The 12,265-nt window shown below is 44.4% G+C and overlaps 1 protein-coding gene across 1 annotated transcript; it reads right to left on the bottom strand.

The window, feature by feature from the left end:
• Positions 1–3,804: 3,804 nt before the first annotated feature.
• Positions 3,805–11,746, bottom strand: LOC140721237 (uncharacterized). The gene is made up of 2 exons (XM_073036089.1): positions 11,693–11,746; positions 3,805–6,733 (listed from the first exon to the last, which is right to left on the bottom strand). Exon 2 carries the CDS (start codon positions 6,491–6,493, stop codon positions 5,372–5,374), a length of 1,122 nt encoding a protein of 373 aa, XP_072892190.1. The 5' UTR covers positions 6,494–6,733; positions 11,693–11,746; the 3' UTR covers positions 3,805–5,371.
• Positions 11,747–12,265: the final 519 nt, after the last annotated feature.

Raw genomic sequence — 12,265 nt, 5'->3', positions numbered from 1 at the left:
GACCCACCGCCGCATTTCCCAAATTATTTCATTATTTCCCTATATTATTTCCATATTTACACCAGACACGTATTTAGTTTTTCCCTCCATATCTTCCCCGATCCCTTTCCCTCCAGCCCCAGGTCACAGAGTTCTCAGGGTTATAATTTCGATTCCCATCCCATCCCGACACACAATTCAGACCCACACAGGAAATGTGCAGGTTTCAGTTAAATCAGTCGATGTTTATAAACACTTAATTTATTAGCCCGGCCGTTAAACCGATAAAGCTCGAGCACAGCAGCACGTGGGTGACGTAAGACACCGCGCCCGTCAGGGCAGATCCCGGTGTGGGGAGCCCATGTGTGACGTCAGGCGAGTGGGGGGGGGGAAGCTGTGTGACGTCACCTGTGGGGGAGCGCTCGTATTTAAAAGCACCTTAATGGATTTTTCGGTGGGAAAACAACATTAATCACGGGTTTCATCACTGAATCCAGTGTTATGAGATGTAAAGTCCCCTGTTATGTGTCCGGCTGTGCCGTGTTGTTGGTGGAGTGGGCAGCGTGGTGTTTGTCTCGATTCGGGTCACAACACCAGAATTGCCAGCGGGGTCCACACACAGTGTATTAGTCAACAGAAAACCTTTCGTCCCTGCAGTCTTTGTCTCCTGGTAAACTCAACACCCTGACAGTGTGGACCATAGATACCCCTTCCTCTCAGAGTCAGGGAATCACTGAGACAGCTGATCGCTGAGAGGATTTATATTTATTGGTCATTAAAGTTCACCCAGATTCGTTTGGACGGATTTGATGTGGAGTTCAGGGTGTCACAGTGAAAGGGCCGGACGGTCGAACTCTCTCCGTTGTCCAAACATCCTTCCAGGTGAGGCGACACTTCACCTGTGAATCTTCCGGGGTCGCCCGTTGTGTCCGCTGCTCCCGATGCGGCCGCCTCTACACTGGTGACACCGGCTCCTCCGCAGTTGTGCGGGGTAGGGTTGTTTTGGGGGGGGGGGGGGTGGCGGTCGACGATATTGTTCCCTTTTGTGCGGGAGGGGTGGATTTTGGGGGTTTGATGATTGGGATGCTGTCTTTTTGATGCGGGGGTTGAGGTGGGAGTTTGATTTTTCTCTCTGAACGACTTTCATGCTCTTTCTTTGTTTCGTGGTTTCCCGGAGAAGAAAAAAAGCTCAAGAATTGTTTACGGACACCTGCTTTGATAATAAATTAACCTTTGAACTATCCGCTCCGAGCGGGACTTCCTGGTGTCCAAACATTTTCATTCCGATTCCCTCTGGGCAATCTATTGATGTTGAAAATGATCATAACATGATAAGGAACGGCTACAAGTGGCACATGCAACTCGTTCATTATCTGATCCAGAAACAGGTTATGCCCAGATTGAAAAAGAATTGCTCAGCATTTTGTTTCCTTGTGAGGCATTTCATCAGTTTGTGTCAGGACAATCTTTTGATATTGAAAATGATCATAAACCTCTGATTGCATTGTTTTATGCGGGGGGTGGGGTGGGAGTGTGGTTTTTCTCTCTGATAGATGCTGCCCGGCCGGCTGAGTGGTGGTGTCAGTGACCTCTGTATCAGAGAACAACACATCCTCCTGTGAGATATAAATGTCCTCACAGTGGGTTCGGATCAGCTGGCATATCTGGAGTTTGCAAGGGGAAAGGGAATAGGGAAGGGGCTGAGGAGAGAGAGTTTTAATCAGCAAACCATCGTCCGGGATGGAGGGGTACAGGAGCTGTCTGATAGATCGTTCTACAGTGATTGTATTTTTAAATAATCTCACAGATGGTGACTGAGGAAGAGGCTTGTTGATGGAGGATACCCGGAGGTGAGCAGGTCAGACACGGTATCAGGAGAGTGACAGTGATGTGATTTCCTGTGTCACGGGTACAGACAGTCGTCTCAAGTGAGGAGTTTGTGTGGAGATGCAGCTTCCCTGGAGGTGGAGGAAAGAGGACACACCAACAGGTGGAACCAGCTGTGGGAAGACATGGTTTGTCAGGTCTGACGACGAGCTGAATGTACCATAACCTTCAGACTGAATCAGAAAACCATTTTGAGGGTATTTGAAATGTCAGAAGCAGGGGAGATGTGATCCCATGTCCCTATCAGACCCTCAGTGAGATGGTTCCAGTTATAACGTGCAGGGATGAAAGCACAGTGTTTGGGGTCTGATTTAATCACTGATTCTGACACAGTGAGAGGATTAGTTTTGCTGTAAGGCAGCAACATTAATGGAAGAAAACACAGGAACTTCATCAATTGTCAGTTGTTTAGCAAAAGTGAACAATTTGTATGTTACCTTGACAGAAACAGATATTCCCAGTGGTGACAAAGGGGTGCAGTTTGGTTTACTTCAGGTTGGACAAGAACTGAAAGACTGTTGGTTGGCTACAAATAGTGTTTACAAGCTGTGATACTTGCCAAAGGGGGTGCTACTCAGTAATGACCATGCGGGGTGCCCAAACTTTTGCTTCGGGCCCTTTTCCGTTTTTGTTATTTTGAAATTGTAAAAGATGGAAATAAAAATATAATCTTGCTTAAAATATATTAAAAAATGTGTCATCTTTAACTTTATGTCTTTTGTAATCAGGTCATCGTTTACTCGCTTAGCTATTCACAGTAACAGAAATTTTGAACAGGGGTGCCCAAACTTTTGCATGCCACTGTATATATCCTGTGCCTTCCAAAAATTCCAGACATTGCTGCTCTGTTTTTGTCCCGGCCCATGTTTTTTTTAGATCAATTTTTCTCTCGTGCCTCTCGCATTCTCTCTATTCCACCTGACTTTAGCTTCTCCTTCTCTAATGTCAGGGTGAATTTGATCACATTAAGATCACTTACCCCTACAGGTTCTTTGGACTTAAGTGACCTAATTAATTCTGGTTTATTACAACACCCAATCCAGAAAAGCTGACCCCCAAGTGGGCTCAATCACGAGTTGCTCTAAAAAAGCATTTTGTAGGCATTCAAGGAATTCCTCCTCTTGAGACCAACACCATCCCAATTTTCCTAATCACCTGCATGACAATCCCCCATGACTACTGTAACATTGCCCTCTTGGCATGCATTTTCTATCTCCCATTGTAATTTGAAGACCACATACTTACTACTGTTTGGGGGTCTCTGTACAATTCTCATCAGGGATTCTTTTTTACATTTGCTGTTCCTTAATTCTACCCACAGATTTTACACCTTCCAACCCTATGCCACTTCTTTCTAATGATTTTATTTAATATTTTACCAACAGAGCCACACAACCCCACTACCAGCTTGTTCTTGGCTTCTTCTTTCAAGAACCATATAAGTATCTGGGAAACAAGAGGACCTGCAGATGCTAGAAATCTAGAGAGCCACACACAAACTGCTGGAGGAGCTCAGCATGTCAGGCAGCATCTATGGATGGGAACCAATATTTCGGGCCAAGACCCTTCACCAGGACACTTGATACCCACATATCTGGAATATCAACAAGCAAATAAAATAGAAAGTAGAGCAAAATAGGGAAAACCTTTGACAAAATTCAGTTCAAGGCTTTAAAAAGAACTACCAAATAGAGCTCAGTAATTAACAAATACAACACAGGCAATAAACACTTTCATCAATACTGACATCGACTTTTTTTTAAATAAAAATATCTTGGTCCCATTTCAATAAGTAAAATTTAGAAAGATAAACCAGAACTTAAAAAAGCTTTAGAAAAGACTATTTACACTCAAACCCACTTAGATTAACACTACCTTGGACAGATGGAGGAAGAGAAATAATATACATGAAATAAAAAATATCACAGAACAGTCAGATAAAACTTCTAGGTATATATATTTTCATCAAAAATGAACTGGATTCAGCACTCCATGTGTGTATATGCAATTGTGATAAGAAATACAGACCGGAAAACTTAAATGAGAGGCCAACTCAGAAAAATGAATCATCACTCTGGAAGGAAACATTAATCAGTTGAACGAGTATGATCCTCCATGGGAGACATCCCAACGATCTGAGCAGATGAGATGGTGACAAAATTATACATTAATCAATACATTATTTCAGATAGGACAATTCATAATAACCATCCGGATACAATATTACAAGATAAACAAGCAGGAACAACTCCCTTAATAGATAAAGCATTTCCCAACAGACATATGTTCCTCGACCAGTGGAGCACTTCACCACAGGTATTGTTCGTGTCATCAGTCAGACAAACAAAAGATTTTCTCTGTCAATCAGCTTCAAAATGTTTCTACTCTGACATTGCCACGCCCCACTTCTGATTTCCTTCTCCTCGACTTCTTCACTCTGCAGAAAACTCAAAGGAATCCTCTTCACCACAGAGTGGTGTCTGTTTGGAATCCGTCACCACGGGATGATGGATCCAGTGGTGGATCTCACCATCCAGGGAGAGCGAGAGATGAACAACAGGGGAGGATTTAAAAGGACTGTCGTGGAACTGAATCACTGGCAGCGTCCAGCTGGCTTGAGTTGACTCACTACTGTACACTAGGTGTGTTATAAATTCAGTAAGTACCAGAGAAAGAGTTGAAAATAGAACTGATTTATTTGTCTTAGACCAAGAAAATTAAACTCCAGTCCCATTAAAGGTGAATGTGCAGCAGATGAAACTCCTCCCATGCCCAGTGACCAGGGTGCAGAACTGGGTGTGGTGAGCAGCAGCAATAATTGCAGAGTTCAACACCGACAGTCACTCTCGAAGTTGCATTCAGCAACGGTGATGGACAAATATCCAGCTTGCAGCTTATTGAAACTTTCTCCCCAGTGTGAACCTGGTAGTGTGTCACTGCTGATGTAACGACCTCTCAGTAATGTTTCCCAGCTGAGGTAATGGTTTCTCAGTAGCAGCAATGTTTCGGCTATGACTAGAGATAACAGGGTTTTGGAGTGTGGGGCTGTCCAATGACAGAAATGTTCTTTCTTGTGAGTCTGGAAGAGTGATTTTCATGGTCTTTTGACAGGGAGAGATGAGAAAATGCAAATGGAGAGAGTGGGCCCTTTTTCTTTTTTTTATTTGTTTTCATTACTAACCCTCTGGTCAAAGTAAGAATTACAAAGCTCAACTGTTTAATCACATATTGTTTACTGTTATTTCAGGGTACTGATTTGTAGCAGGGGACACATCACACAGCATCCATCCAAACGAGATTTCTTAAGTTTAGCCAGGCTGGGGTCTATCACCCCTTATATTAAGCTGCTAACTGAAGTGAGAGTTACGCAAGGTTAATTCAATGAGTGAATCGCTTCCCACATTCACAGCAGGTGAACGGAATCTCCCCAGTGTCAACAGTGATACACATTTGGTGGATTTGGCTGAGAGAATTTTTTCCCAAAGTCTGAGCATGAAATCGGCCTCTACCCAGTGTGAACTCGCTGGTGTCTCTGTAGTTGAGATGTCCGAGTGAATCCCTTCCCACAGTCTGAGCAGGTGAACGGCCTCTCCCCAGTGTGAACTCTCTGATGTACCTTCAGTTGAGATGACGAAGTGAATCCCTTCCTACAGTCTGAGCAGATGAATGGCCTCTCCCCAGTGTGAACTCTCTGATGTACCTTCAGATGAGATGACATAGTGAATCCCTTCCCACAGTCTGTGCAGGAGAACGGCCTCTCCCCAGTGTGAAATCGCTGATGTATCTTCAGTTGAGATGACGAAATGAAACCCTTCCCACAGACTGAGCAGGTGAACGGCCCTTTCCCTGTATGGGCTGACTGGTGTGACAGCAGGTGAGATAACCGATTGAATCCCTTCCCACAGTCTGAGCAGGTGAACCGCCACTTCCCAGTGTGAACTGACTGGTGTCTCTGCAGGAAAGATGATTCAGTGAATCCCTTTCCACAGACTGAGCAAGTGAATGGCCACTCCCCAGTATGAACTAACTGGTGTCTCAGTAGGTGAGGTGACAAAGTGAATCCCTTCCCACAGACTGTGCAGGTGAACGGCCTCTCCCCAGTATGAACTCGCTGATGTACCTTCAGTTGAGATGAGCAAGTGAATCCCTTCCCACAGTCTGAGCAAGTGAACGGCCGCTCCCCAGTGTGAACTCGCTGATGTAACTTCAGTAGACATGACTGAGTGAATCCCTTCCCACAGTCCGAGCAGGTGAATGGCCTCTCTCCAGTGTGAACTCGCTGATGTACCTTCAGTTTATATGACCGAGTGAACCCCCTCCCACAGTCCGAGCAGGTGAACAGCCGCTCCCCACTATGAACTCGCTGGTGAGCCATTAGGGTGGATGATTGAGTAAATCCTTTCCCACACTCTGAGCAGGTGAACGGCCTTTCCCCAGTGTGAACTGACTGGTGTACCAGTAGGTAGGATGACTGAGTGAATCCCTTCCCACAGTCTGAGCAGGTGAACGGCCTCTCTCCAGTGTGAACTCTCTGATGTATCTTCAGTTTAGATGACGAAATGAATCCCTTCCCACAGTCTGAGCAGATGAACGGCCTCTCCCCAGTGTGAACTCGCTGGTGAGCCATTAGGTCAGATGACCGAGTGAATCCCTTCCCACAAATTCAGCAGATGACCAGCCTCTGCCCAGTGTGATCTTGCTGAAGTACCTTCAGTTGAAATGACTGAGTGAATCCATTCCCACTGTCTGAGCAGGAAGGATGATCGTGTGAATCCCTTGCTGCACTTCTTAAATATCTGGACAAAGACAGCAAAACTGGCGTGTTGTGTTCGGGATTCCCGTAGACAAATTCCTTGTCATTTTTAACCTGTAAAAAAGATTTACAAAATCCATCAACGGGTGTAGGACAACATTTCAGATGAGATCACTTGAGTTGTCAAGGTGTGATCTGACATCACACTGTTACAGTGAAGTTCATCCCAAGTTGGAGAGAGAAATCATCTTCAAACTGGGCACAGTGTTGGTATCTGGAATGACCATCAAACTCTCTGATGCTCCTCCTGTCTCTATAAGAATGGAGCATTTCTGCCATCTCCAATCTGTGACTTGGCTCAGTTTGACTCTCTCCATTGGTATTATTCCCTGTTACCACTGAGCTGCATGGGCTGCTGGCCCCACAGTAACTGAACACTCTGACGCAAATAGCCTTTGTTAACATGCAGGTGGGAATCTCACACAAATATCTGGAAGTGCATTTCACGCACCCACCACTCTCTGTGTAAAAAACTTACCCCAAAATCCCCTCAGTATCTATTTCCAAGCAGCTTAAAATGATGCCCCCTCATGTTAGCCATTTCTTCCCTGGGAAATTTCAACAACAGAACCATGGAACATTACAGCACAGAAACAGGCCTTCTGGCCCTTCATGGCTGTGCAGAACCATTTTTCTGCCTAGTACCACTGACCTGCACCTGGGCCATATCCCTCCAAACCCATCTCATCCACATACCTGTCCAAGTTTTTCTTAAATGTCAAAAGTGAGTCCGCATTCACCACTTCATCTGGCAGCTGATTCCACACTCCCACCACTCTCTGAGTGAAGAAGCACCCCCTAATATTCCCATTAAACTTTTCTCTCTTCACCCTTAACCCAGTACCTCCGTTTTTTTCCTCCCCTGGCCTCAGTGGAAAAAGCCTGCTTGCATTCACTCTATCTATACCCATCATAATTTTATACACCTCTATCAAATCACCCCTCATTCTCCTACATTCCAGGGAATAAAGTCCTAACCCATTCAACCTTTCTCTGTAACTCAGTTTCTCAAGTCCCAGCAACATCCTTGTAAACCTCCTCTGCACTCTTTCAAACTTATTAATATCCTTCCTGTAATTAGGTGACCAAAACTGCACAGAATACTCCAAATTCAGTCTTACCAATGTCTAATACAACTTCACCATTACATTCCAACTCTTATACCCTATACTTTGATTTATAAAGGCCAATGTAACAAACATCTGGCTATCCACACGATCAACATCCCTCATCATTTCATAAACCTAAAAAAGGCTCTAAACATAAACAAGGAAATTAAACATTGCTTTGAGGATTTGTTAGAAGTCTACAAAATTGAGGGTATAGATAGGGTAAATGCAAGCAGCTTTTTCCACTGAGGTTGTGTGGGACTACAACCAGAGGTCATGGGTAAGTGGGGATGGTGAAAATTTAACAGGAACAGTTGGAAAAGCTCTTTACTGAAATGGTCGTGAGAGTGTGGAATGAGATGCCAGCACAAGTGCTGAATATGTACTTGATTTCTCAATTAACAGAAGTTTGATAGGTACCTGGATGGTAGGGGTATGGAGGGCGATGGTCCCAGTGCAGGTAGTTGCATTAGACAGCTTAAATTTTTTTTTGGCATTGACTAGAAGGGACAGATAGCTTGTTTCTGTACTGAACTTCTCCATGTTTCTGTGACAGAGAAGCTGGCCAAACGTGTTTGAAGGGAAAAGGTAGGAGTGACAACAGAGCAGCAATGGCTGGAGTTTCTAGGAGTAATTCCAGAGCTGAGTGACAGATACATCCCAAAGAAGTGGAAGCATTGGAAAGGCAGGAGGACACAACCGTGGCTGAAATGAGAAGCCAAAGCCAACATAAAAGCCAAAGAGAGGACAGACAAAAGAACAAAAAACTATTGGGAAGCTTTTAGGAACCAACAGAGGATGACTAAACAAAAAGTCAGATAAGCTCAGGGCTTGGACTGATAATTAATGAGTCAGTCATTAATGAGTCTTGGTAGCACCCAGCAGTCTGAGACATTTAGAGGAACAAAATATCCGAGCTCTCAGTATCTCTTGAAACCCAAGTTTCCCTGTACCAGTTACCTTACAACTTTTATTCTGGCAGGCACATACAAACTCTACACCCTCACTTCTGAAGAACTCCCACTTACAAGTACTCTTTTGCTAGAAAAACTGCCAGTCCCAATCCACACTTGTTAGATCTTTCTGATACCATCAAAATTGACCTTTCTCCAATTTAGAATCTCAACCCATGGTCCAGCCCTCTCTTTTTCCATATTTACTTGGAACCTAATGTCATTACAATCGCTAGATACAAAGTGTTCCCATACACTAATTTCTGTCACTAATGCTGGATCATTTCCTAACAGCTTATTGCACACCTCTATGTCAGGAATACTACGTCCTGATTAAGGGCACATTTGACAAACTCTACCCCATTTAGTCCTTTTACAGTATGGGAGTTCCACTCAATATATAAAAAGTTAAAATCGCTTACTATATCAACCTTTGTTTCTTAGCATAGTCTGCAATCTCTACAAAGTTTGTTTCTCTAAATCTCTCAGAGTGTTGGGAGCAACAAAGTCCCAATAATGGCTACAATATCATAATTCCCTGTCCTGAGCTCATCTGGCTTTCCTACGATGCTTCTTGCATTGTGATATACACAGCTCAGCACATTCATCGCTCCAGGCTCAACCATTTGATTGCTGACTCTGTCTGAGGTCTGAACAACGTCTGTCTGGGTGTCAAGAAAGCAACCTCTTCCTCAATGTCACAAAGACAAGGGAACTGGTTGTGGACTACAGAAGGAATGGAGACAGGCTAACCCCTATTGACATCAATGGATCTGGGGTTGAGAGAGTGAACAGCTTCAAGTTCCTCGGCATAAACATCACCGAGGATCTCATGTGGTCTGTACATACCGGCTGTGTGGTATGTGGCCATGCGGCTCTTTCACCTCAGACGGTTGAAGAAGTTTGGGATGGGTGGGGCCCCAAATCCTAAGAACTTTCTACAGGGGCGCAATTGAGAGCATTCTGACTGGCTGCATCACTGCCTGATATGGGAACTGTACTACCCTCAATCGTAGGACTCTGCAGAGAGTGGTGCGGACAGCCCGGCGTATCTGTAGTTGTGAACTTCCCATTGTTCAGGACATTTACAGAGACAGGTGCATAAAAAGTCCCAAAGGATCATTGTGGACCCAACTCACCCCAACCACAAACTGTTCCAGCTGCTACCTTCCAGGAAATGGTACCGCAGCATAAAAGCTGGACCAACAGGCTCCTGGACGGCTTCTTCCACCAGGGCAACAGACTGATTAATTTATGCTGATACAATTGTGTTTCTGTTATAACCACTGTCCTATGTACAAACCATTTATTATAAATTACACATTGCACATTTCGATGAAGAAGTAATATGAAGATTTCTGCTCCTCATGTATATGAATGATATAAGTCAATTCATTTCACCCACTTCACTATCTGTTCCGGCATTCTGACTCCAATTCCCCCCTGCAAATTTAGTTTCACGACACACCCTCCCCATCACACACTAGCAATAGCAAGCCTTACCACCAGGATATTAGATCTCTGCTAGTTTTAATCTCCAAACTAACAAATCCCCTATCAACCATTTGACATTCCTCTGCCAGGTAATCCCCCCAACAGTTTCTAAAGTGGTCTATCTGTTGTCGTACGAGATGGCCACAAGAGTACTCTGCAATGGATATTTAACCTCATTCCCCTTCCTGACTCTCACCCAGTTTAATGTGTCCTGCACCTTGGGTGTAACTCACCTCTCTTGATATCATATCTATCACCCCCTCTGACTCCCAGATGATCCAGAATTCATCCATTTCCAGCTCCTTAAAGTGCAGGGTTACAGGCTGCAGCTGGATGCATATCTTGTATGTGAGGGTATCAGGGGCACTGGAGGTCTCCCCGTCTTCCCACCAATGTCCCGCCTAATTTGTAATGACCAGTGTGCCGAAACACCTTGTGCTGTGCAATTTTTACCCACTGACAACAACATGCGCACACTGAATTTTAAATAGGGAGGTATTTCTTTTAACAGCTAGCAAATCACAATTGATAAGAACTTTGATCTCCTCTGGGTTTGATCGAGTTCATGTGCACTCTCACACAAACTATGCAGCAGGCCTGTAGCGGGCTATGAGGGATTTTTTCACTAGAGCTTTTGTACATCATCCATATGTGATTTGCTTGCTAAATGATACTTTAAAAAGTCAGATTTCCAAATATCACTCCACTTCTTCCCACTTGTAAATTCTCCAACAACTTTTGCATCGCAACAATACTGTAACACCAGTTTCTGTATTGTACATAAATATATCCCCTGAACCCTCCCCCAAGTGACAGATGGTGTTGAACTCAGTGGTGGCAATGCCAGTGAACATAAAGGGAAGGGCAGTAGTCTTTCTGTCTCATTGGAGTCTGGCACATTTGTGATGTGAAAGCTATTTGTTGCCCAGGACAAAGGTGCTTGATATCGTTATTTACCCAGAGAGAATGGGTCAAAACATGTTCTCACGGGTAGAACAATGCAGAACAAAAGGAGGTAGCTCAAGCAACACACACAAAATGCTGGAGGAACTCAGCAGGCCAGGCAGCATCTATGGAAAAGAGCACTAATGCTAAGTTCCTGCGGCATTTTGTGTGTGTTGCTTGGAGTTCAAACATCTGCAGATTTTCTCTTGTTTACGATTGGAGAAAGAACAAAGGTGATTTTCTCAACTGGTGATGTAAAAGATGTTTCTTCCCTTTCTCCGAGCTCCTAATCCTTGCATTTAGATAGCTGGAGCTCAGCTCTGTCCGAGAGATCCATCGGTTCCCATTCCCTCATCAGCCGGAAGTTCCCCGGGGCCCGCGTACGGATCGTGGGGCTGAGAGAGAGGGAAGAGAGCAGGACTGTCCCAGGATTGCGGACTATGATGTCCAGAGTTGACAGCAAATGTCCCTCTGTGGGTGTTTAAGATAGCAGCCCGGAAAATCATTCTTACCTTTACCGATCCTCCTGAGGTCCTTTGTGTACGGTGCGCATGCGTGCTATTCGGCGACGTCATCGACCTTGATGCCTGCGCATTTGATCGTTGCTTCAGAGGCAGCGAAATTTTAAACCTAGGGATTTATGGGTAATCGAGCTGCCATTAAACATTCCTGCTAGCACCGGCTTCATGTCCACACCGCAGGGTTTTTACTGTGTAGCTGTTTTAACGTAGAAAGCGGCTCCAAAAACCAATATACTCAATATCAACAGGCATTCCATTTATTTGATGCCTATCGGACAACCCTCTTGCAAAGGCAGATATAAAACACAAGAGATTCTGCAGTTGCTAGAAATACAGACACACACACACACACACACACAATGCTGGAGGAACTGTGCAGTTCAGGTAGCAACTAAGCAGAGGAGTACACAGTCTAGGCATGCGGAAGGGGCTCGGCCTAAACGTTCTCTATTTATTCCTCTCCAGAATTGTTGCCTGATCTGTTGATTTCCTCCAGTATTTTGCAGAATTTAATCACCTTTTTTTTTCAATCAAGCAGTTTCCAAATGTGTCTGATCTTTCATT

This window comes from Hemitrygon akajei, unplaced genomic scaffold (genome assembly GCF_048418815.1).
Source record: "Hemitrygon akajei unplaced genomic scaffold, sHemAka1.3 Scf000053, whole genome shotgun sequence".
NCBI lineage: Eukaryota > Metazoa > Chordata > Chondrichthyes > Myliobatiformes > Dasyatidae > Hemitrygon > Hemitrygon akajei.
The sequence above is the reverse complement of the archived record's forward strand: the minus strand, read 5'-3'. Positions and strand labels throughout refer to the sequence as shown.